Consider the following 25,914-nt stretch of genomic DNA (forward strand, 5'->3'; position numbering starts at 1 on the left):
ACTCGGCCCCGGTCTTAATTTACCCCACGACGTCCCGATTTGGCCGAATCATGCGGGAGCGAGATCTGCGGTCGTGTACAGGCAAACCCACTTGTAACAACACAGCTTACAATCTGATATAACAATAGACTACAGCGGCACCCTAAGCTTTTCCATACGTTCAGTAACCGTTTGTATCATATTTATCCAAATATTTCTAATATATATTACATTTTTAGAGAGGAAGGAGACCATCTGGAACATTCCTATTAGTGGCATTACTATCGCGGCGGGTGCTCAAGGTAGTTGTCCACGGACTGTGTTCGCCGCTGCTCTAGGGATCCCAGTACCTTTGAATAACCCGCCACCTTACACATATAAATAAATCGCTTATAACAATGCTGTCATGACGCAATATAGATTAAAAAAGTTAAATCTGGTCACTGAAAGCCAACCTTCAAGGAGACAAAAACACGGAAACGCTACAACCACACAAGCCACACTAAGCTTACAATGCCAGAAACACGCGCATGAAAAGCTGGCGGAGCCGATCGATGGATAGACCTGGTGGTGTGAAAGTAAGGATCCCACGTGACCACGCATAAGACGACGTGTGCGCCGGGACGCTTGTTTGCCGTGGCAGCAAAAGGGAGGAAAAAAGACAGACTTTCCAGGATTTCTCTCCGTGGAGGAGCCAATTATTATTCCTTCTGAGGCTGTGCCTGTCGCAGAAAACGTGCCGAAGCGCCGGTGCCGATGCATAGCGCCATACGCCAAGTGCGCCCGTCAGTCACTGAGATGCATGCGCTCTCGTCGAATTTCCAGTGGAGAATTGCTTCTGGAAAGCATGCTTCATTCGGGATACCAGTGATGAGAAAGTTCCTGAAGCTCTCACCGATGTAATGAAGACGGCCTCATGTCGAGATTTGAATTCTTGCAGGTTCACGAAGCGGTTACAAAATAGGAAGCCTGCACTCATGAGGATTCCACTCAGCCTTCACCTACGCTAAACAGTGATGATGTACAGGAATCTACGCAAAAGACGCCTTAACATTGATAGAGTTCCTACGGTACTTCATTCTGGCTTGGGTATGTGCCACTTTGCCATGCGCTGTAATTGGGCGGGTACCCTACAGGGAGAGGTGAACAAAATATGCCGCGTACCAGAAGGAACTTTCTAATGCAGATATTTTCCGGCAAAAGAATCAACATTGTAAGCTACTTTATTTTCATTAATTACTCTAAAGCCTTACATTTCTTTGTTTTTATCATAGCATACTAATTGCGATTATCGGTTATAACGACGATATTTCATTGGCACTTCAGTATTGGGTTTGATACATGTGATTCAGCTGCGTCGCTTGTGCATCTGGACCAAAATGTAAACACAAGACGTTTACTTTTGGAGCGTTAGCTCTACTGCTTTCATTAGCGGGTTTCGCGTTATTCAAAACCCTAGTACATCATGCGTTCCACAGATGGCGCTTCATACTCATGCATCGCGCGTTGTTTCATCTCACGCTGCGCAGCATACAAGACCGCCACAGCCAATCACGCCTCGTGTAAAACCGTAACACACTCTCGCGTTACAAACATCATTGTCTTCATCAAATTTCGACTGCAAAACATCTCGCACTGTGCACTGAACACCGCTGTCTACGTGAACTTTCATCTGCGCCGCTTCTTCATTTTTTTTTTTTTGCGAAGTTTATTGCCACAGGGCATAAAAGGAATGTTATGATGGATGAAGGGTGTGGTAAAATAAATGGAAAAAGGTTGGCTGATGCAATGAAATCGAGGAGTGAACGATGATGCGGTCCCAGTGTCCAAACAGCATATGACTGCGGATTATGGGGGGAGAGGCCAGCTGCCACCAGGTGCCGGATCCGCGTTGGCTTCAACGCTGGACAATCCCACAGTAGGTGATGGATGTCAGCTTCTATATTTCTAGACTTGCAGATGGGGCACCCAGGGTGTGGATATAAATACCGAAATTGTGCCCACTTTCGGATCACTGCTGGTGTTAGGGCCACCCCAACTCTAATCCTCCGAAGCGCCACCTCCTCATACGCCATACATTTAGGCTATCTCGCTGAAGACAGAGACGCGTGCCAAACAGGCTGCCGACATCATCGAACAACAGGAAGCCAAACTAGCATGTTGCCAATAAGCTCATCAAGCGCGGAAGCGAGCCAATATGGAAGGGGCATCAGCGACTGCGGCTGCGGCCGATGACTAGAGCTCGGGAAACTTCGTTTAAGGTATAGTTGCAGCTCTAAACTTTTTTATAACAAATTTCTGGGGGTATAACGGTGACCACTGGACGAACAAGTAAGCGCTAGCCAGATTCTTCCTATTCGACCAACTTTCTCTTGTTCAAACCACAGGCGAAATGGCCGCCGTAGAGTGCGCATAGATATGCGCAGCCTAACTGCATTGGAGGGCTTATGTGGTTGAAACTAGAACTAACCTTTTTCGTCGCCAGGGCAACTGCCTGGACCCAGATAGCAATCGCTGCATTGAAGATTCGTGAGATGACGAAATGGTACTGAAATCTGTACCGTTTCGTCTCCGCGCAGTGTCCCTTTCCCCTCCTGGAGGCTTTTGTATGGTCTCCGTACGATGCTAATGACTTCATGTGGCGTCTATTTGTGTTGCACTAACAGTCATTTTCTGTTACCATTACAGCACAAACTGCTTTCGTATGATCTCCGCCACAACCACCCCACAGAAAGGGCAGGGAATTATCGGAACGGCTATACCATCCCAGTTCACAAGTTCAATGCATGCTCTCGATCTTCGCATATTCAGTATGTATATTAAATCAGAGGAGGGGGGAGGGAGGGAGGCATGCTGCTGGTCTGTTTGCTGTCGCACATGATGAGGAAGTTTGCGCGAAAACATGAACGGGGGAGGAAGAGATTCGACAAATAAGACGACGAAGTAGCGCTTAAAAAAAAAGAATTGCATCATGAATTATGGCTAGTCAGTTGTCTTAAATGCCTCATCTCTTCGTCCCTTTTCCGTGTTTCTGCTCTTACTTCTTGATAGCATAGTATATAAAGATGTCTGTCAAGTTCCTACGCCACTGAACGTAATTAGATAGAAGACGTGGACGATCATCCCTCTCTCATTGAGCAGTCTTATTTGCTCCCATAACGTCAGATGAACACCGACTAGTCCGACCAGCCATCGCGAACATTTAGTAGGCGGTAAAAACGTCTGGTACTACGCCTGGCTCGGCGCGAGTACGCACTGCAGATGTAAAGATAACACTTGAACGTAGTCCGAAACTGTTCACTGATAAAAACAACGCAATGGAAGAAACTTTATTTTATTTTTGTTAACGGTTGGGCGTCGCGGCAGTCACTCAGTCCTCAGGCTGTTCGACCGCTGTATCCAAGAGCGCGGGGTCGAAACCCGGCCTCGACTGCACCTTTTCCATGGAGAGGAAAAGCAAGGCGTCTGTGTGCTCTGCAGTGTCAGTGATCGCAATTTTCGGAGCCCTCCACTAAGGCATCTTTCATAGCGTTAAAGCGCATAAACCAAACCAAACATATCAACGGTAGGAGGTAAAGCACGGAAATACGTAAGGATAAATGCTTTCTATGTTTCGGTCAGGTAACATGGAGACCGCTGATGCATAGAATGAAAACTGTGTAGTGCTAGTAGAAACAGAAAGTGAATGCCGATGTTTCCAAATAGAAGGGGCTACGCGCCCACCCTCGCTAGAGAAAGTTTTCACGTACCGATTTCGTTCTGACCATGCGGTTAAACACTGATAAGCAGCTTTAACCACACTCCTTTTAGAAAGCATTGGTCTGCCAAGATGCCACTAATCGCACAGTGAGCAATCTATATGGCACTCTACTTAAAAAAAAAATTGCTTAATTGACAAATGAGTTATCAGAGAAGGACAGTAATCGGTGTCGCTTGGAAACATTTCTTTTCCCAATTTGATTCTCTTATATAGGATCGTCAAATGGATCTAAATAGCGGAATAAGGCATAGACATGAAAGAGCGTAATTTTCTTGATCAAAAAAAATTCTGACATCACAAGAGTTGGAACACGTCGATTCTACGACTTCGTGAAATAATGTTGACCTGCGCAGAATGAAACAAAACGTGTTGTGCAAACTATTTTTCTGTTCTGTAGTTAATTGCAAAAGTTCCTGTGAGATGCAGAGCAAAATGAAATATTTTGGCTTCCAGGTTTTAGGCCGCATAATGCGCTGTAATTATTCTATAAGTTATGCATTCTGAAAAGGCTCTCGCTAGGGCATCGATGACACAACGTAGAGTAAGAAGTTAACGCTAAAACGTCTCAGTATTTATCTATCATTTCTGTTTCAGCACTGAAAACTCGTACTTCAATATGGAAACGTTTTTCCTGTTGCATGTCAAAATTTATTGAAATTAAAAAATGGCGGCAAATGACAAATTACTCCCTCTATAAAAAATTCATCCCCCGATATTATTTGAAATGTCAGTACCGGATAGTTGAGGAGAATTACGTGCTTTGTCATGCTGTTTTCTGCTGTGAAATTAAATACCAAAACAGATCAAACTCTGCTATTTTGTAATTGTTGAATAATTTTATTACAGAAGTTAATGGTCACAAACTCGACTTTAAAGTGAGCCATATGACAGCATTGCAGTTTTGACGATTTTAGAATGTGAAAAATACATTTGAAGAATGTTTTTGTTTGTTAGCTTCGTAGTAGGTCAGAGCATGAAGTAGTTTAATGTTCATGGGGATGTAGTTCTGTCTTCTGTAAGCCAGAAGTTTGCTCTATTTCTTGCGTATCTTTAGGTACTTATGCTTGAAACACGTTTATAGAATGCTTAAGCCATAGTTTTACAGCCTTATCATCAAGCATGCTGCTCTTTTCTATGCTAGACCTAAGTTGCAGCAAATTTTAAAGTTGTACTTAGTGCATGACGTGCTCCAAAATACGCTGTAAAAATACTTTAACGCCTGCAGTACGAAGGTTGTGCACATGTTCTGTCAAGTTAGAGGCGCCCGCGGAATCGATAAACACGTGTAGCCTCAAGGATGTAATTTTGTCCAGGGAAACATTTGACTTTCATTGTTTTCACTTCATTGTTAAAAAACAACTTTGATGAAAGGCTAAATAATTACTTTCCTGAAATATACAAGATCTGTATCAATACGGTGCATTTACAAAATGCAATTCATTTATAATGAAAAGTGGAACTTCGAGAAGAAAATATTTATTTTGCACTTTCACTTTGTCGAATATACTGAAGAGTTGCAGACCAAACCGAGTAAAGGCGTGCTATCTGCAAAACAAAAATGATGTCGTTTTTATGTACATCACCATGTTTCAACAAAACGCGCAAATCCGCCTATGTTTGCTGTAAGCCAACTTTTGATTGCGTCTGGCCACCTCCCGGGGACAGGTAACTACATACGTCCGCAGATTTTTGACAAAGTAACGTGAAAGAAATTGCCCAAATATTTGTAATGTTTATCATTAGGTTTGCTGGTACTTGAGATAACGACTACAGATGCTTGAGGCCATTGCTTAGCTATCTCTATATCACCCGGTTTTCTCTGAACGGTAACATTAACGCTGTCGTTCTGGAGTGATTGCCTCTTTCTGTGATACACCTTTTTTTTTTTTCACTGACTGGCTTGTAGAATAAGCATACCCCAAAACACTATACTCAGAAAACGCACGCTACTTACCTAATGTGCACTCCCAAAGTATAAATTATAATGTCTGCTTGTATCTCAGCCCGCCCTGACTTGCGAATCAGCCTTGACGTGAAGACACCCGTCGAAGGCGCCTTTTTGAGGTATTGAGAATGGTATTCGAAAGAGACGTCATCCTAAAATGCATAAGCGCTAATTTTCATGGACACTCAGCGGTGATGTAAGAATACCTTAATGGAATAAATAAAGCTTCTGCACAATAAAGAATAATAATAGCAAATAATTATGGAGGACGTGCTCCCCCTTCCTTAATGGAATAAATAAAGCTTCTGTACAATAAAGAATAATAATAGCAAATAATTATGGAGGACGTGCTCCGCCTTCCTTATTGGAATAAATAAAGCTTCTGTACAATAAAGAATAATAATAGCAAATAATTATGGAGGACGTGCTCCGCCTTCAAGGGTTATGACGCGATAGCGTAGGCTGCCAGCTCACACATAAATCCCCGCTGTAACCAAGCCGTATAAACATGATCGCGTGTCCTAGGGGTAACGTGAATGCCAGGGTCCTGGCAGGCTGATTCTGATATCACCCTCCAATATGAAAGGAGAGGCCCGAGTTGGCACCTCCGGCCAAAGGTAACGTCATAAAACCCTATGTCCAGTCAGGGCTCGGCTATGTCGGCTGCCCGCTACCGCCTCTCAGCTCTATGCTCGTGATTGTTCTCTCACAACGCAAGACGCCGACATCGGCGCCAACACACCATTTTCTGTGAACTGAACAGGGCCTTTAGATCAACGTTACCCCTTTGGTAAACGGGGAGGGGTACTTGGATTCACTTTACCCCTACGCATGCAGGCGCACTCATACAGATTAGTTAAAGCGGGGCTTTATATGTGGGCTGGTAGCCTATGTTACAAAGTCACATCCTTAAAGGCGGAGCTTTAGTGTCCCACATAATTTTTAGTAACGAATATAAAATTCGTGCCATTTCTCGCAAGTATCTTAGTTTGCGCAAATATCATGCAACTAAACTAAAGAACATGTAAGTGAAGCAAAGCTACTGCGAATGTTTTCGAAAGGTAGTAAAAAGCAACAATAAATCACACGAAAAAGTTCTAGCGTAATGTTTTTAATTTTTGTTGTCCCACTACTGTCCTAAAAATGGGCCTTATTGGAACGGATGTTTTTCTGAAGGATGTGCGCGGCTTTCTTGGCACAAAATTCTAGGAGCCAAAAACGTTTTTTGTCCCTGAACCACACTGATAAGCTTGCATATGGCTGGTGAAAAAATATTTCAGTTGCACAATGTTTTCCGCATCATTCTGCTCACACTCAAACGTATGCAGTTTCTTGAAATCGCAAAAGCGACGCTTGCAATTCGTCTTCCCGCATGATTTCTTTTTTTTTTTTTCTTAAAACTAGAGTACATCTTGCAAAAATAGAGTACCATATCTTGCTTCACAGACTTGACCGTCATGTATGAAAGGTTTTTTAAGAAGAAAGTATGGCTATGTGACCTCGATTACAGCACACCTGAAGACGCCAGTGTAAACATTTTCGCACCAGAAAGCTTTCCTACAAATAAGATGTTATCTAGAAAAGCCGCTATTTTTGTGATGCCTTGTTTGTGAATAGCACACGGATAGTTGGTTGGCGGTGCATAGAAAGAAAGAGGACAATTAATCAAAGAACAAAATATACAAAAAGTGCCGTGCACCAGTAATAAGACCGTTGTGTTTACCCACTGGAATTAGCTCCATCCGGCCTGCGAAGCTTAAATGAAGGAAGCCCGTGGAGGTTCATACGTCTATTGTTTACATTGTATCCTACTAAAACCCGCTGCCCCCCTTCATTATTAAAAGATGCTTTCAGAGCTTCCGCTACTTAGGCCTCAGCGCGTTCTTATCTGGCGTCTATAGTCTTACAGCTTTAAAGCGATGCTTGCTTTCTTTTAATTATGCAGGCCAGCCTTGTATCTAGCTGAAAAAGCAGCGTAGAATGGTGGAACTTTTTTTGTGGGTAGCGCGAGACTGTACGGCCAACTTTAGACAGACTTAGCACAGCGCGATACGTTACCGTGATCCGCTACCGTGCGTTCCACTGCGCTTTCCCAGGTCCTCTTGACGGTGCTAGGTGGCGCCACATGCGGGAGGTCGACACACAGACCTTCTCTATACCGTCCGCATCGCAACCAATCAGCGCGTATAGGCACGGGCAGCTCACGGTTGCGGGTAAAGGTGACTGAACGCGAATTGCATTATGCTAAGTCTCTCTTGTACGTGACACTGCAGCACAGGCAGAAAGAGGGGCTGCAACGGCCACGACTGAGCTCATTCGAAGTCGATCGGGAGCCGTGTTAGCGCCAACTTTAACTAGGACGACTTCCAGAAACAAGCATTATTCATAACATTTAATGATCCCTTAAGATTTCAGAGGTCAGCATTACCCATGTTGTCATTGCGCTTTCTAGCCTTATGTTATAAAATGGAAGATTGCGTCTATACGTCGCTTTCGAACTCGGCAACAGCTTAACAGTGAGGCTGTCGATTCCATCGAAGATCGCAATGGAAGTTTTTTCACGTTACATTGGCTCATTGCAGGAACGGGCAGAGAATGTTGACATAGAAGCCAGCAATAATATAGCAGATCGTGTATGGTGTGGGAACAAAAATTCTCACACATTTCAGCAGTTGCATTAAGATAATACATAATTACGTATTTATGGCACCGACTAATCCCCAGTAGGAAAGAAAACTGAGCAGGGGTCGTAGGCTAGCCTCAGTCCGATAGCCAAGGTGACTTTTTGACAACGTGTCTTTGTCTGTGCAGTGCGACCATCACTGGCAGGGTCGATGTATACTTTTGCTTCCGAAGGAGAAAAACGAAGGTGGGGGAGAGGAGCAAGGCAAAGAATGTTTGCTTGGGTATGAATTTTATACCCAAGGAAACATTATTTCATCATTCGCCCTGCTCCTCCCCCTCCCCTCCTCCCTCGCGTTTCTCCTTCGGAAGCAAGCGCTTATATAGACCCTGCCAGTGATGATCACGCTGCACAGGCGAAAAGTTCCCTTGACAAAAAGTTGCCTTGGCTTGGGAACTGAGGCTCCCCCTCAGGCCTCCTTCGGTTGTATTTCATGCTGTGTAGCAATCGTCTCCTCGTTTCACCCTAACTAATCTGACGTAAAGTACCAGCATAGTTATTTCTTAATTCAGCTGTACGAAAAAACAAAAAGACAAGGGTTTGCGGTGTAAAACGGCATAACGGCGAGGTGCTCGGGGGATTGAAAAACCGAGTGACGTGTCGAATAGCTTGGAGAATGTGAGTTTATTTGTGTATGATCTATTGAAGTGAAACAATGTGTTCACACATGAGCCCGTATTCCATTTTGTCAAGTGATGGAGTTTAAACGTGAGAAGGTGGGAAAATATTGCACCATAGTGCTGCTGGTATATATAAAGCATGCAGCTATTTGTGTAGTACGTGTAGTATCTGTGCAGTATCTGTCACAATTCTCCGCCAACACCTGAACCGAGCGGTAAGAAAAAGGAGGGAGTGAAAGAAGAAAGAGAGAAACAGATGCGTAGGTGGAGGACTGTGGGCCGCCGCGCAATAAATGATTTCGCCTCATCGCACTTTAGTTGTCCAAAGTGTCTAGTAGAAGTTTTACAGATGGCCATATGATTTACCTTAGAATGTCAAGCGTGCGATGCTCTGGCTTCCTCTTGCATTTTGTTAAAGCTTTTGGTTAAACAAAAAAAAATCGGGGGACATTTACGCTGACCCTTCATGATATGCCGAGATAGAGGCTTGTGGTTCTTCCTAATTACAAGCATACTCATCAGCATACAAAAGAAAGATGCCAGATGCACTACTAACATGTGAAATAAAAGACGCGCAGTTTATACTGCGAAGCATTCTTTTGAATAAAATGGGCTGAATCGACAAAGTTGCGTTGCACGAGGACGCATAATTAGCACCCGCCTCGATTTAGCACCAATATGCCACGTCCACCAGAAACGATATGGAACGTCAACATGCATTTTTGCACTTGCTTAACTGCTCCTTCCGTAGTTGTTACCACTAAGTTACATACATATGCATCAGAATGCAGTCATAGAACAGCACTTTACTTGAAAGTCCACACGACGTGCGTATAACGCCCCGCTTTTACACCAGCCGTACAAGCGTTCCTTGCGCTAGTCGGTATCGCGTTCGGATGACAAACCGAAAGTCGAGGCTTCAAGTCCCGCCTGAAATATGTAAATAATCGTCAGAGAAATCAATCGCTCTTTTAATGCAATTCATGTACGTGCGCCGGCCTTAATTGTATTCTAACTATGTAACGTTTCTCAAAATCTTCATTAAAAACTTGGTGTGAAGGTTGTGGGCTGTTTGAAATTCCTGCGGAGGTTATCTGGCTGTGGCGTTATACTCGTTACACTCTGTCCGCTAATCTGCGTTTTGCTGCCCAACCCACAATATCGATGACATCAGCGTTGACGCTCAGATTTTAACATAACTCTACGTTTGCGTTGTCACGTAAAGGCAGTTTTGGAGCATGCTGTTCTAATTTGATGGTGACGCGACTGTATTCCAACTGTCTAAAAAGCTTGTCTTCTGTCTCCTTTATTGGCAGATTCCTCCGAACGACCCGACCACGAGCGAAATGCAAATCACTCTTCTGAAGGAAGCCAAGGAGAAGTGCGAGGAGGCTGACAGCACCACTGGCGGTGAGTAGGAGCGCGGTGTTATACACGCCGCCCCTCATATTTCAACCCTGCCCATGCGGGCTGGCATCGCGTTCTTAGGACCTGGACTAGCATCGTTTGATCGTTCGCCAGACTGAGCATGTCTAGCTGTCATGTCCGTTGAGTATGGACTCCAATCACTATGCATATTTTTAGCTCTCTTTCTGTGCATTTGTGAACAGATATATTAACCATGCATGAAATGATTTTACCTTCCTTTGTCGACGACCTTGAAGTGACGTCCAAACAAAACAGAGAGCAAGCATTCGGGCGCCCATTCTGCTTCACCAAGGGAACATTTCCTCCACCCGGGTATACAGGCACCGAAACGTGAACATTCCAAGTACCGAATGAAATTTAACGAGACAGCTCGCTCGCTCAGATTTCTGCGCTCTCTGCAAGGATGGTGCCACGATGCTGCCCAATCGCACCTAGAAAGCCGCCCGACGCCGGCGGTCGACGCGGCAGCAGCTCGAAGCAGGTTCGGGTATTTGGAACGTCTGTACACTGCGTCGTCAGCTCAGCACTCGAATGCGCTTCTTCTACATTATTGTCGGACAAGCATGTCATCGTGGCTACGTACTCTTCTACATCGCTCTGTATTACAATGTCACCACTGTCAGAGCTGAGTAAGGCGAGCAATGGAGCCGGATGAAAGGACAAGATAAGAAGCGTAGTGCGGAAAGCAATCGTTTTGTGAGTTATACACCACTTCAAAAGAATGATCCCTCGACCACCATGATTATGCGGCCATTCATGAAGGTGACAAGGTCGCCAGTGACCACAACAGCCTGCCTCAAGCTGCACAATTGCAGGTGATCGCGTCGACGCTACAAGGAAAACTAGCACGAGAAGCTATAAGAGCGGGAAGAAGAAAAGCTCTGGTATAGTCTGTTGAGTTGTGCACTCAGTTCAAGAGTGTGGCACATATTCAACCAATGTGCTATGTCCATAACGATTTCAAGCTTACTTCTACTTCAATTACGAGACAGGCAGTACTTATTTATTTCATCATCACCATCTGAAATCCGTCGAACTACGCCTGATGCGATAACTCGGCAGCAGGAAACAGGTTATCATGCAGAGCCTCCATACGTACTGTTCACGCACACGCAATCTATTCTTGACGAAACGATTGACGAAAAGATACGTCAGTCAGGTTCCCGTAGCATAGAAAACGAGGTCAAGGAGGGAGGTGCGGGCGCTAGGCTTTTATCCCTGCGGATGTCAGAGGAAATAACTTGCGGTAGCTCTTACAAAATTGCTGCTAGACCTAAAGCGTAGCGCTCAATGCCTCGAACGCAGGCGTCGCGGGCCGTTCATGTTCAAGAGCGCAGGCTCCCAAGTCAGATGGCAGCGCGAAGCTTGACGTCCCGTGGAATTTCTGCGCCAAATCAGAGCCACCCTCTGAAATCTTGAATTGTTTTCTTTAAAATTAATAATGGTATGATTTGTGCCTTTAAATCGAGCTTTGGGGCGTACCACCTGCATGTTCTTTTTTTTTTTTTTTTCAGTTTCGACGATTTGTCGTGTGTATAAATTGTCTATAGAATATTCGAATATAAGCCGACCTAAAAATTTCGTCTCACGTACTCACAAAAACATATATCGGCTTCAGTAAAATAACAAAAATACAGGCGTAATCATACAATGCAAATCAATCTAACAAGCAAGCAAAGCAGAAACAGACTAATAACTGAATGATGTTCATCAAGACAATGATCAACAGTGGCCAACAGTGATCAACAAATTCATACAATGAAGGGGAACGATATGAGCCAGGTATGCCTGTTCCATGCTTCAATCGTACCAAGGGAAAAGCTATGTTCAAACGGGTTGGTTCTAGCATAATAAGGGCTGAGGTTTAGCGGACGTGCGACGCTGTGGATTAATATTTATTTATTTATTTATTTATTTATTTATTTATTTATTTATTTATTTATTTATTTATTTATTTATTTATTTATTTATTTATTTATTTATTTATTTATTTATTTATTTATTTATTTATTTATTTATTTTCACTACTCTCAAGGCCCGGAGGCATTAAATAGTAGATGAAAGTCGATAACGAGCGCGTACAATACAATTAAGAAATTTCAAAGATTCTACTTGCTCGCGACAAGATATGTTAGCTGCAATGAAGTACGAACGGAAATGGGCGAAAAATCCTAGCGTTACCGGTGACAAATGAAACGAACAGCTTTTCTTTGAACACTTTCGATCTGGCGATATCTCTAGTTGGTGAGGATTCCATACAATACAAGTGTAATCAAGTATGGGAGGAATTAATGAGTTGTACGATCAATAACTAGACTTCACATGTAGCTGAGCTATAGGTTGCATCTTCGGTAACCTAATTTCTTAAGGGCTTTAATGCAAATTAAATCAATATGTGTTGACCAAGATAAGTTAGTATCGAGAATAACACCAAATACTTTATTAATACAAAGATCCTTTCTAGGGATAGACTGCTAGTAGAATGGGCAAAAACGGTAGACGAGGAGCTGTCAGAAAATGTCTCTACTACTTATTTACGAAAACCAATATGTATTTGCCCATTTTTGCCCCATTCTTAAAATGTGACGTAATTCACTAAACCGATAATGACCTTCAGAGGGGTGGATAATACTGTACAGAACACAATCATCTGCATAAATGCGGATTTTATATGTTACGTTATTTGCAAGGTCGTTAATATAAAGTAATAAATTTAGGGGGCCTAAGACAGACTGAGACAACGCTGAATTCAACAAAATTGCATACGCTGCATACTCAGAGCTGCCAGAACAAACGTTAGATATCCAGTTCACCACAGTTGGATTCTTTATGCAAGGATTATTTTGTACGAAAATTTCGAATGAATTACGGCATCAAAAGCCTTAGAGAAGTTAATAAATTCTGCAGCAATTTGGTTACCAGAATCTAAGTTAGGAGAAGTTTCATGCACAAATTTATATGAGTGCGTTAATGTGCTAAAACCCCGCTTAAAACTATGCTGAACGTTGGATAAAATTTTATTTGTTTCGAGAAATTCTTTAATGTGCTTATAAATGATATGTTGTAACATTTTACATGGTGAAGAGTCAGGACGATAGAGAAACGGGCTTGTGGTTGCAAAGATGTTTGTCACCAGATTTGAATAAAGGGAGCACTTTCGTCAACTTCCATGAGGCAAGAACAATACTAGAAGTGATCAACTTGTTGAATGTGACATGCAAGTACCGAGCTGTCCCTTGGAAATATCGAACTAAGAACACATTTGAAATTTCATTAGGGCCAGCACATTTCTTTCTATCCAAGCCTAGTATAGGATTTATAATACCCTCTATAGAAACATCAACATTAGCGATTAGAAAAATGCTAACAAGCAATGGTAAAATCTGATTATCATACGCAAAACCTGCCTGAAGAAATGTGACATCAATTTCATAAGAACATTGAAATTAATCATTATTGTTCAGGAATATGTTTGATGGGGCAGTCGTTGACAAAACTACAGGCAAAATCTTTTTTTTAGAATTTGAGGCTAAAAAAGTTGCAGCTGAATGCGAAAGAAATATTTCGCAGACTTTGTTGCGGCACCAAGTTCTTCTTTTGCTTTCCTAAAACGAGTGATACCCGCTTGATTGTTTATCAGTTTTGAATGTCTAAGCCTTTTCACCGGACGGGATAAGTGTAGATTATCATGATTTATTTCAGGCAACTTAGGATTCTTCTTTTTTGTTTTGAGGGGGGTTAAAGGCTCAATTCCCCTTCATGGATCACTGCCTTGTCGTGGCGGAGGGGCTTGCGAAACTCGATGAAGTCGTGAGCTCTGCTGTGTAGGGCCACCCAAGATAGACAGGTCACGGCAGAGAGTACTGACAAAATGTGATTCACTGGAGAAGGTAATGGCAACCCACTCCAGTATTTCCTGCCAAGAAAACCCTATGGCCAGTCACAATACCATTATCGATATGGCGCCGGAAGATGAGCCCCCCAGGTTGGAAGGCGTCCCACATGTTACTGGGGATGAACAAAGGGCGATTCCTAGTAGCTCCAGGACGAATGAAGCGGCTGGGCTAAAGCCAAAAGGACGCTCAGTTGTGGATGTGTCGGGAAGCGACCGGAAAGTCCGATGTTGCAAGGAGATATATCACATAGCAACATGGAATGTAAGATCTATGACGCAAGGTAAACTGGATATCGTCAAGCGAGAAATGGACAGATTGAACATTGATATCTTGGGTATCAGCGAGCTCAAGTGGACCGGAATGGGAGAATTTAACTGCGGCGACCATTATGTCTTTTATTGTGGGCACGAATCCAAGAGAAGGAATGGGGTCGCTCTCATAGTAAACAGAAGAATGGGCAAAGCAGTGCTAGGGTACAACCCCAAAAACGACCGAATGATTTCACTTCGGATCCAAGGTCACCCTTTCAACATAACAGTTATCCAAGTCTATGCACCGACCACTGCTGCTGAAGAAGCTGACGTTGAGAGATTTTATGCGGACCTACAATGCCTTTTAGACCGCACCCCATCATCAGACGTCGTTTTTCTCATAGGAGACTGGAATGCTAAGGTCGGGAGTGAAGAAATATCCGGAATTACAGGCAAGTTCGGTCTTGGTGAGCCAAATGAAGCTGGGCAGAGGCTAGTAGAGTTCTGTCAAGAAAACAACCTGACCATAGCGAATACTCATTTTCAACAGCACAAGAGGCGCCTGTACACATGGATTTCACCGGACGGTCTGTACAGGAATCAGATCGATTATATTATTTGCCGGCAGAGATGGAGAAGCGCTATACAAGCAGTAAAAACAAGGCCTGGGGCCGATTGTGGCACCGATCATCAGCTTCTTGTTGCCAAAATTAAGCTTCGATTGAGGAAAGCGCAGAAAACTAGAAGGCCTTTCAGGTATGATCTGGATCAGATTCCATTAGAATATGCTGTGGAAGTGAGGAATCGATTTCAAGAATTAGATCTAGAAGACAAAGAGCCCGAAGAGATGTGGACTGATGTTCGTGATATAATACAAGAAGTTGCTACTAAGGTAGTTCCAAAGCAAAAGAAATGCAAAAAAGCAAACTGGTTATCTGAAGAGGCTTTGCAAATAGCTGAGGAAAGGAGGATGGCAAAAGGTATGGGGGAAAGAGAAAGATACAAGGTGCTCAATGCGGATTTTCAGAAAATAGCAAGGAGAGATAAGAATGCCTTCCTGAACATACAGTGTCAAGCAGTTGAGGACAACAGCCAATTAAGGAACACAAGAGCTCTGTATAAGACAATCAAACATATCAAAGGAAGCTTCTGTGCTAAGCTGGGCGTGATAAAGGACAAACGAGGCAAGGACCTCACTGAAGCCTCAGAGATAAAGAAGAGGTGGCAGGAATACACAGAAGAACTGTACAAGAAGGACCCGGATGTGCAAACCCAACATAGGACGGTTGTGATTTCTGATCTCGAGCCGGGCATCCTGAAGAGTGAAGTTGAATGGGCCTTAGCCAGCCTTGCTAAGAACAAAGCTAGCGGAATTGATGGTATTCCAGCTGAGTTGCTTCAAAACCTCAACCACGACGCTGTTAACACACTGCATACATTATGTCAAAAGATTTGGACAACCTTGCAGTGGCCACAGGATTGGAGGAGGTCAGTTTACGTCCCCATTCCAAAGAAAGGCAGTGCCAAAGATTGTTCCAACTACCGCACGATCGCGCTTATTTCGCATGCTAGCAAGGTGATGTTAAAAATCCTGCAAGGTAGGCTACAGCAGTATGTGGATCGGGAGCTTCCGGACGTGCAAGCTGGGTTTCGCAAGGGCAGAGGAACTAGAGACCAAATTGCCAACCTTCGCTGGATCATGGAAAAAGCAAGAGAGTTCCAGAAACCCATTTACTTATGCTTTATTGATTATGCGAAAGCGTTTGACTGCGTAGATCACAGCAGATTGTGGCAAGCTCTCCAAGAGATGGGAGTTCCAATTCACCTCATCTGTCTCCTCAGGAACCTTTATGAAGGGCAAGAGGCCACAGTCAGAACTGGGCATGGTCTTACTGATTGGTTTCCGATTGAGAAAGGGGTGAGGCAAGGCTGCATACTGTCGCCCTGCCTATTTAACCTATATGCAGAGTGCATCATGAGGAAGGCTGGTCTGGACGAGTCTTCAGCTGGAGTGAAGATTGCTGGAAAACGTATCAACAACCTTAGATATGCGGATGATACCACTTTAATGGCAGAAAGTGAAGTGGAACTCAAGAGACTTCTGATGCGCGTACAAGAAGAGAGTGAGAAGTTTGGGCTTAAACTGAACATTAAAAAGACGAAGATCATGGCGTCTTGCCCTATCAAGTCCTGGAGCATCAATGGACAAGAAGTGGAAGCTGTGACAGATTTTCTATTCTTGGGCGCCAAGATTACCTCGGAAGGAGACTGCAGCCATGAAATTAGGAGACGCCTGCTTCTGGGAAAGAGAGCAATGGTTAGCCTTGACCGCCTAGTAAAGAGCAGAGACATTAGTCTACCAACCAAGATCCGTATAACCCGTGCTATGGTCTTTCCAGTTGTGATGTATGGATGCGAGAGTTGGACTGTGAAAAAGGCTGACCGCCGAAGAATTGACGCGTTTGAATTGTGGTGCTGGCGAAGACTCTTAAGAGTTCCTTGGACTGCCAGAAGATCAAATCAGTCGATATTGTCGACCATAAACCCTGACTGCTCATTGGAGGGTCAAATTCTAAAGTTAAAGCTCAGCTACTTTGGTCATCTGATGAGAAGAGAGGAGTCGCTGGAGAAAGATTTGATGTTGGGAAAGGTTGAGGGTCGCCGGAGAAGGGGTAGGCAGCGAACGCGATGGTTAGATGGCATTCTCGAGGCATTGCAGATGAAGCTATGTGATGTTAAGAAGATAGTGAGAGACCGGAAAGCGTGGCGTGACATGGTCCATAGGGTCACGAAGAGTCGGACACGACTGAACGCCTGAACTGAACTGAAAGGCTCAATTAATGTTTTAACGATCTTCAGAAACACGACTTATGTGGGGCTTGTGGGTAGTCAGAGCATATAATCTCATGAACAGCTTCTGGAAGCACGCTCCAATTGGCAGCCTGTCATAAGGTGATTCTGGAGCTGGCTGGTATGGATACATCGAAAGCGCATGTCCCAACAAAAAACTAAATGCGCTATAGTGCCTCGATGTCCAAATTCACCCCTCTGCAGATGTCGATGGTGACGTGATTAGAATCTGTAGGGATGACGAAGGCAATGTGGTAGCAACTGTGGTAGACGCAAGGTGGGAAAGGTGGAGGATTGGTAACAGATCATCAGGGAAAAGACACGAGGAGAAGTTTGTTGCGTTCAGATTTGTTGTAATGTAGAAGAATGAAAAAACAGGAATTTAAAGCCGCTCGTCATTAGGATTAGTAATGGGAACTTGCGCAAACTGGTACTACCAACCGGTGTCATACATCCATCCTCATCTGGTAATTTATATCGCTGTAATAGTTCAATCTCTATTCAGGTGCTTCTTTTTTTCATGCCGAAAAAGGGAAGGCGGGGGGGGGGGGGGGGAGGGGGAGGGCGCATTTTAGGGCGAAAGCACTGATACGGGCGCCTGAGGCGCGCAAAAACCTTTTCTTGTGCCTAGCGAGTTGCAGTAGCAACAATAAAGCCTATATTAAAACGCTTAATCTAGTTAGATGTGATGATCAATTGCAGTCAATCCACAATGATGACTCTAGTCCTTCCCCTTTGACTGTAGTGTTGATGGCTGAACCGATACGATGGTTTCCATGACGCCAATGTATATGACGCCAAGCAATGGCCTCACTCGTTGTTTAATCGGGTATTGTGTTGTGCCCGCTGCGTTTCGCACGAGTTGACCGGGATGGAGCCCATGTCTGCCCCCCCCCCCCCCCCCAATTGGGGGTTAAAGAAAACGAAAACATTTTACAGATTTAATTATCCTTGAACCAAGTTTCAGGAGCGTAAGCCATCGGCCGCAGCCGCAGTCGCTGCCGCCGCTTCGATCCATGGCTTGCTTCAGTTTCTCGGCAGCGAGCCATTCTCGCTTGTTCGATGGTGTCGGCATCTGGGCTGGCACGGCTGTGGTCTCTGTCTTCAGCGAAACAGCGTATGTGTATGGCGTATTTGTCTACTTTAAATGAAGGAAAGGCGCAGATGGAACTCCATGAAGACGACGATGTTTGCTGCACAACGCGAGAGTACAAGGTCAAATGTTCGGAGCCAGATGACCTTGAGGTTTGTCATGGAAGAAGCCCCGCTTCCACTCTAAAAAACGCTGCAACTGCGCAAAAGCGTTTCAGCGGAAGCCAGGCTGGTTTTGCCTAAAGGACGGAGACTTCAAGAAGCTTCGGCCATGGCGGTGAGACGCCGGAGCAATGAGAAGAAAGACTGCCAACTTAGTGCGCAGAGACTAGGCAGCGAAGGAGAGGCCTTTCGCTGAGGAATCGGCCAGAGCGTCAACGGAAGTGCGGGATACGCTCGCGAGCGACGATGTTGACACTACGGCGGTGACGCGAGACGATGTGTCGGCTCAGAGAATTCTGGTTGCGGCTTCTTGTACGGCATACTTTGAACAAGAGTTTGTGAAATGTTTGTTTCGACAGTTGTTCAGTCTTTGTGAGAGAATACGCGAAACAGTGATTTTGCAGGTATAAAAGGTAGTAGTGATGCAAAAGTATCAATAAATTCTTTAAACTATCGATGAAGCAAAAAGCTATCGATACACTATCGATAATTTTGCTACAGATAATATTACTATCGATCATACTAATATCGATAGCAAGGCTATCGAGAATGCTGAAGCTGTGGGTCAGCACAATGATATTGCCAAAACCTTTGCAGTGCCTGATTGGTTTCATAGCTTTATCAGGCTTAACTCAATTCGGGATGCGAAGGTTACCGTATTAGACTGCAATGAGTCCCCACGGTTAAATTTATGGACTCAATGAGACTATCGATAGTACTATCGATAGTTTCTTTTACCATCGATAGTTCAATAGTGACTCAACTGTCCGTAGTGCTACCATTAGTTTTGCATTAATAATAAGAGGTCTTACGAGGTTAAACCCTGGTGAATCCTTTTTGTTTTGAGGGCACAACGGCAGAGACATGATTCGGTCTTCGATGGCATCGCCAAATGACAGCGACAGATTCTGTTTAGAGCACATCTTTTACACAAAAGATTGTGGCTCTAGCTTTCATAACCGATCACGTACGTTGTAAGCAGGCGTGGAGGCACCGAGCAACGCTTGAGACGCGGGTGCTGTAATTGCCAACAATATAGCTGCGCATTCAAGATTCAAGAGATGGATCTAAAACGCACCGTGTTACTACTTCTTCACGAGCCAGAAACCGCTTAATACGTGCAGCTCGTAAAGGAAATGTAGCTGTGCGAACTCATTAAGTTTTCAAAAACTTCCCCGTGCGAGGGCCGCACAGAGCGGTTGACTGTTGGCCCCTGCAACATACATCGCAACAGAAGCCCGATTTCCGCACTACGTTCGCCACTAACGCAGAACGTAGAACGAGGCGCGATAAGAAATCGGCCGAAATATTTTTTTTTTCTTTCAGTTCTGCATATTTCTCTCTGACCCACGCGGCTAAAGCCCTGAGGACTTCCATGCATGTTCTTATCAGCAACCGCCGGTCATTTCTTCGGACGCCCACAGCGCGGAGCTCCCTCCTCTCACCGCCCCGAGGAGTTGGAGGAAGGGCGCGGCGGAGCTGCGCAATTTTACCAGAGTGCTATCTTCCGCGTTTTTCGGGCGCTGCGGACCAGCTTGCCGTCACCGCAACTCGGCGGCACACGCGCGGATGGGAGACGACATTTTCTTCCTTGTAGTTCCTCTCATTCGTTCAGGTTTGTATTTTACTCGGAAGCGCTGTATAAATTGCCTTTTTCTTGTTGGCCATAGGTGCCGGTGGCGTTAGGCAACGCGTTGCGCACGGAACGGACATGCTTCTGGGAGCGGTGCTGCTCCGCGCACTTCCCCTCTCGACTTCTCACGCACACTGTGAGCTGGTACCGCCAACGCCGAGAGCACGTTGTTTGTGACATAGCAGAAAATTTGCTGAGCTTTGCTTATGACTTGTCTACATGTTATTCTTTTTGTTTTTTACAAAAGGCACGTTGGTTGCTTCCCTGCAAGTTACACCCCCCCCCCCCCCCTTAACACACACACACGTTCCTCCCTCTCAATGTTGGCTTGAGTGCTTGCCATGATATTCATTAACACCACGTTTGCTCACCGACCGCTCCGCCAGTTTTGCAGGGGTGGCTTCATACTGAACAGAGGCCACTCGTTGCATCCGAGGATCGGCGCCTTTCTGCACCCGCTGCTATGGTCGGCCTCTTGGGACTGGGCAGAGCGCTGGACCGTCACCCACCACTCTTGCGCGCTGCAAGATTTGTGATCTTCGGCCCCGGAGAGCTGTTGGCCCTGTAGCGCCGCAGTGGTTCGCCCGGCGCCTTTAGATACGTGCAGAAAGCGTGTGGGCCACCATATTCAGCTGCGGTCGGTAGTTCACTCTTGTCGTTTTTGTTTTTGTTTTGATGAGGGGGGAGGGGGGTGGGGGGGGGGGGGGGAGGGCACGCCCGAGAAAGTACAGCCGTTACATTTTGTGGCAAATGCAATTTCTCCTAAAGCGCGTTCTCTACCGGTCGTCAGTCTTTTGCAAAAAATGAAAAAAAAAAATCCGAAAACGTTACGGGTAAAAAGATTCCAGGCTAAAATTTGTTATTCCTTTTTTTTTTCCTCCGAAATAATTAAGGGCTAGAAGCAACGTCCTCGTTTCGTCCCTCTAGGGTCGCAACGAACGACGATGGCAGTGAATGGTAACCGAGGCAAATGCGCTGCTCGCACAATACAGAGCACGGGAAGCAGGCCTTGAAATTTCCTGAAAGCGCAGCCTTGTGTACCATCTCATAATGAGAAGTAGGTCACACGTATTTAATCAGTGGCTCAACAGGCGAAAGCGTTTCATATGATAGCGTACACCAATGCCTCCTCTCTGTGCCTGCGCCTCAACGAATCTCTCCGGTCAGTACTCAACGCTAAGTTTTCTTCGACCTCTTGCGCTGCCGAAGCAAGAATGGCGAAAATGCCAAGGAGAACAAATAGGAACCCAGCCAGGAAAGCAAAAAGAGCAGCTCTTCTCTAGCAGTGCCACGATCTGAGAATTTCTACTTGAGCAACTCCCCCACGCTGAAGATAATTAAAAATTCCTCTGCTACTCTGCATGCTTCTTTGGCCTGCGCATTCCTAGCCTTCTACACCCCCTCCCCCCTTTTATTTATCCAGGAGTTTTCTTTTACTCAGCACAAGTGTTCTATACCACTTCTTCTTTAGTGCCTCGTTAGGAGAGTTGCGCCGCTGCACCATTGCTCCATTCCTTTCAGTAGCGCTCAGGGAGAAATGATCATTCTTTTGTGAGAAGACACGCGAGCCGATTGTACACTCATCCAACGGTATAAAAAATGGCAATTTTCGATATAACAGAGAGAGTCGCAGACAGAATAAAATGTACAAAAATTCAAATTTTCAGTCCTTCCCTGGCCTCATGTATCAGAATAGAAAAAAAAAAAACTTTTTTTGTTTTTTTGTTTTTTTTTTTTTGCATTTACACTGAAGCGCACCACAAATGGTATATACAAGCACAATAAGCCACATTGAGCCCTAGCCTTATTGACTCTTTTATCCTGTAGGTAAAAAGTCCCTCGTAATCATACAGCTCAGCTTCCATGATTCGCTCGTTGACGTAATGTGCTACCCAGTAAATGCAGCAAAACTCAATGCCAGTCAGTTTACCTCAGGTGGCGGAGTATGTTACGGTTCAAAATGTCAAACCGAAATTTCTCACGTTCGCGTCGAGTACGGGTTCACGCTGGCCAGGTTCAATTCTGTATTAGGCTCCGGAGTGACATTAAGTTCTTATTGAAAATCATTCGAACATGTGCTAACTAGTACAATCGCATTCACAAGGTTTAAAGGCAAAAGGAAAAATATGGAATGCTTATCACATAACATCTCTACGCAAATTGAAAAAAAAAATTCCGTTTTTACGTTTCAGATATTCCGGTTTAACTCACTCGCATGCACTGCCTGTGACAAAAGGTATACTAATTTACGACTGCAGCCACTGAATTTGATGAACCAGGAAAAACTGTTTTCTTAATATCATGCTGCATGTTTCAAAGTTAAACAGAGAACACAAGATACAAAACGCTGGCTGTTTGTTTGCACATCAAAGGTTGAAATTTTCGGAAATATAATCACTAAGCTCTAGTTTTATTAAGACCATTTAAAAACGTTTAATATTGGCGCGTAAGTATATTTGATAGCAAGATAATGAATACATAGTAAAGGTGAATAATTAGCCAGGAAATTCGGAAAGTTAGAGATTGCTTTCGTCCAGAACATCACAGATGTGCACAGATATTTCGGCGCATATTAGAGTGTGATGGAGGAGATCTTGTGCTAGAGAAACCAATTTTAATTCTGCATATGGAGTGCCTCAAGACCTCAACCGAACAAAAGCGCAGAGATTTACCAAAAAATTGGTATTTCAATAAAATTTTCATGATAAAGAATAACGAAATTATATAAGAATTAGCTTATTATCCTTCCCTTAAAAGGTATAAGCGAAAGTAATCTTAAATTATTCTGCAAAGCGAGCTGAAAGTTCAGTTAATCTGACGAACAGGTGGTTTTTTAAAAAGCATTGGATAACAGATCCCATTTGCATCATAATTCAGATGACTGAGGATTGTTCAATATATAAGTATTCGCTTACGCAGTTAGAAGGGAAGAATTATTTTTTTTGCATGAACCCAAGCTCTGCAATACGGCTGCGAAGGAAACCTTCACAGCTTTCATGTGAAACGTTGTATTTAGAGAAGGTTGGTTAGTTAGCTGTGGAAGCGACTGTCCAGGATCGGTAGAGTCTCGAATTATAACCCAAGATAAGAATTTTTCTTCAACTATGAAGTTTCTGCGAAAGCTGCACAGCTTTGAATTTGCAACCATATGGCTACGCTTTCGTGGAGGCTAAGCAGTTATTTTCTGCTTACAAATTTGCCCACCTTAGGAGATTTCCCCCTTAGCATGGGGCTATTCTTTTGCAGAACTCTCATAGATCACACAAAAAAATTTGAAGTTTTACTATCCTTGAACGGAGTTTCATGAGAATTAGCCATCGACCCCAGCTGCTGTCACTGCGGCCGCTTCGATCTTGGCTCGCTTGCGCTTGGTAAGTTTCTCGGCAACGGGCTATTCTGGCTTCTCGTTGTTCGATATTGTTCGCAGCTTGTTACGCCCGGCTTCCGTCTCTGTCCTTGGCGAGGTGAAGTATGTGCCGTGTATTTACTCAGGTCAAATGAAGGAGCAGCGCAGATGGAACATCATGAAGGCGACGACGGCCAATGCACAGCGCGCAGTTGGAACATGGTGAAGAAAACGATCTTTACTGCACAGCGCGAGACTGTGTTGCAGTTTTACACGAGGCGTGATCGGCTGCGGCGAAAGCATAGTGCTCTCGTGCCTGGAAAACCCCTTTCCTTAGACAACCTGCGCCCCATTTCTTTCATACGCTGTCTTGGCAAACTCTATAAGCAAGTAATCCTTAGACGACTTCAACCTGAACTCGAGTCTACCGCCTTTTTTGTTCATAATCAAATTGGCTCCCGCCCATATCTCTGCTGCACCCAAGACATTCTACTACACCTGAAACAGACCATCCTCAACAATACCCTATATAAATAGGCCACACGGGCCACGCTCGCCCTTGATACACAAAAGGCATTCGACAACATCAGCCATGACTGCATTATGTCTACCCTTGCCACAACGAAATGCAGACTACGCATCGGACGCTACGTTGAGGCTTTCCTATCCAAACGCACGGCCCATATTACACTTGGCTCCTACACCTCCCCGACCATCCATTTACCCAACCGAGGCACATCGCAGGGTTCAGTCCTCTCACCTATCCTCTTTACAATCGCTCTAACTCCCTTAGCCCGGATACTCGAAAATATACCCTATCTTCAGCACGGAATACACTAAGACGACATCACACTATGGACTATTAAGGCAAAGTTGAACATACTCTGCAACTCGCCACGGATGTGCACCGCAGAAATCTGAGCCCCTCGTCATCAAACCTTCCTCACGCGCCCCAACCATCACCGTGCTCCTTTACAACGCTCCGATTCCCGAAGTGCCATGCTTCCGACTTCTGGGTCTCCACATTCAACTGGAAACGAGAGCCACCCACACTATACACCTCCTGCAGAGCCAGATCAACCAGATCACACATCTCATCTGTCGAATTTCAAGCGACAATCACCGCCTCAAAGAAAAGGACACTTTATGACTCGTAGACGCCCTCATCGTTAGCCGACTAGCCTACCACCTCCCCTACCACCACCTCACCAAAACCCAACTCACTAAACTTAATGTGCTACACCGCTCAGCCATTAAGCTGCTCTCCATTTACCTCATCATAACAATACAATTCGGCTTTTTCAATTAGGCATACACAACATGTCGAGAAGATCATAGAGGCGCACTTCTTCAGCCAACAACGTCGACTCCTCACAACACCTACAGGCACTCATCTCCTGCATTCAATGGGCTAGAATACCCCTGGCCCTGATCCCTCATCTCCCACTCAAACAGCCATCCCCCCGCATCCGCGGAGCCTCCTCAAACTCAAACTCCTCCTTTGAAATATAAATCCCGAACACCACAAAGGTCGTCGCGCAGCCCGGGCCTCATATCTTTCTAAGCAGTACTCTGAACGCCAGGACATTCTCTACACGGATGCTTCACATAATCCAGGCAATCTCCACATCTGCACTGCCGTGTTCAAGGACATTCACCGCTAAACGTTCAATACGGCCTCCATCCAATGCACTAGCATCGCCGAAGCCGAATGCCTGGCCATAGTTCACCGGAGGAGCGCTGAAGCAAGTATGATCCCATTAAATACTGTGAAAGTAAATTAGAAAATCCGTCATCTGGGTTAATCGAGTGAAGAGTGAGGCGAGAATCTATACTTTGCTTCGATTTTGTTGTTCTACTACCCACGTACGCACTTGTTTATTTTTTCATTTCCTACAACGAAACATCTCTGAATTTCTAAAGATAGCACGAGTGCGCTTAAGTCCCTTTGCGTGTGGAAATGCGAAAGCATTGCAAGTTCTGTACCTAGTTCCGTAATGAGCTTGTGCGTTTGTGACATCCGATGCTATTCAGACGTCTTGTCTAGAAATGTTTGTTTGTCGCATGTAGCTACGCCGTCATCAACTCGTTGTTGAAAACGTGTTGTCTAGACACGTTCGTATCACGTGATCAGTTATGGCGTCATCACTATAATTAACTATAATTATCTTGTCAGCGATTTTAATGTGAAGTTATGAGTATCGATAATGTTGACGTAAATTGCCATTGAGTTACTTATCCCTCTTATCAATCATCAATCTAGTAACCT

General features: G+C 44.6%; 1 protein-coding gene across 7 annotated transcripts in view; it reads left to right on the top strand.

Moving 5' to 3' along the window:
* Positions 1 to 25,914, top strand: part of LOC146198282 (parathyroid hormone/parathyroid hormone-related peptide receptor-like) — a 350,560-nt gene that overhangs the window by 192,216 nt on the left and 132,430 nt on the right. For 5 of the 7 annotated variants that reach the window (XM_084593693.1, XM_084593694.1, XM_084593695.1 and 2 more), the window contains exon 2: positions 10,304 to 10,397. In XM_084593693.1, the coding sequence (XP_084449819.1) occupies positions 10,304 to 10,397 (94 nt within the window). Of the gene's footprint in view, positions 1 to 10,302; positions 10,398 to 20,685; positions 20,937 to 25,914 lie in introns of those variants that run through there. The other 2 variants (XM_084593697.1, XM_084593696.1) reach the window with 2 other exon arrangements.

Source organism: Amblyomma maculatum, chromosome 2 (genome assembly GCF_055883805.1).
Source record: "Amblyomma maculatum isolate TAMU_Amacu chromosome 2, ASM5588380v1, whole genome shotgun sequence".
NCBI classification, from domain to species: domain Eukaryota; kingdom Metazoa; phylum Arthropoda; class Arachnida; order Ixodida; family Ixodidae; genus Amblyomma; species Amblyomma maculatum.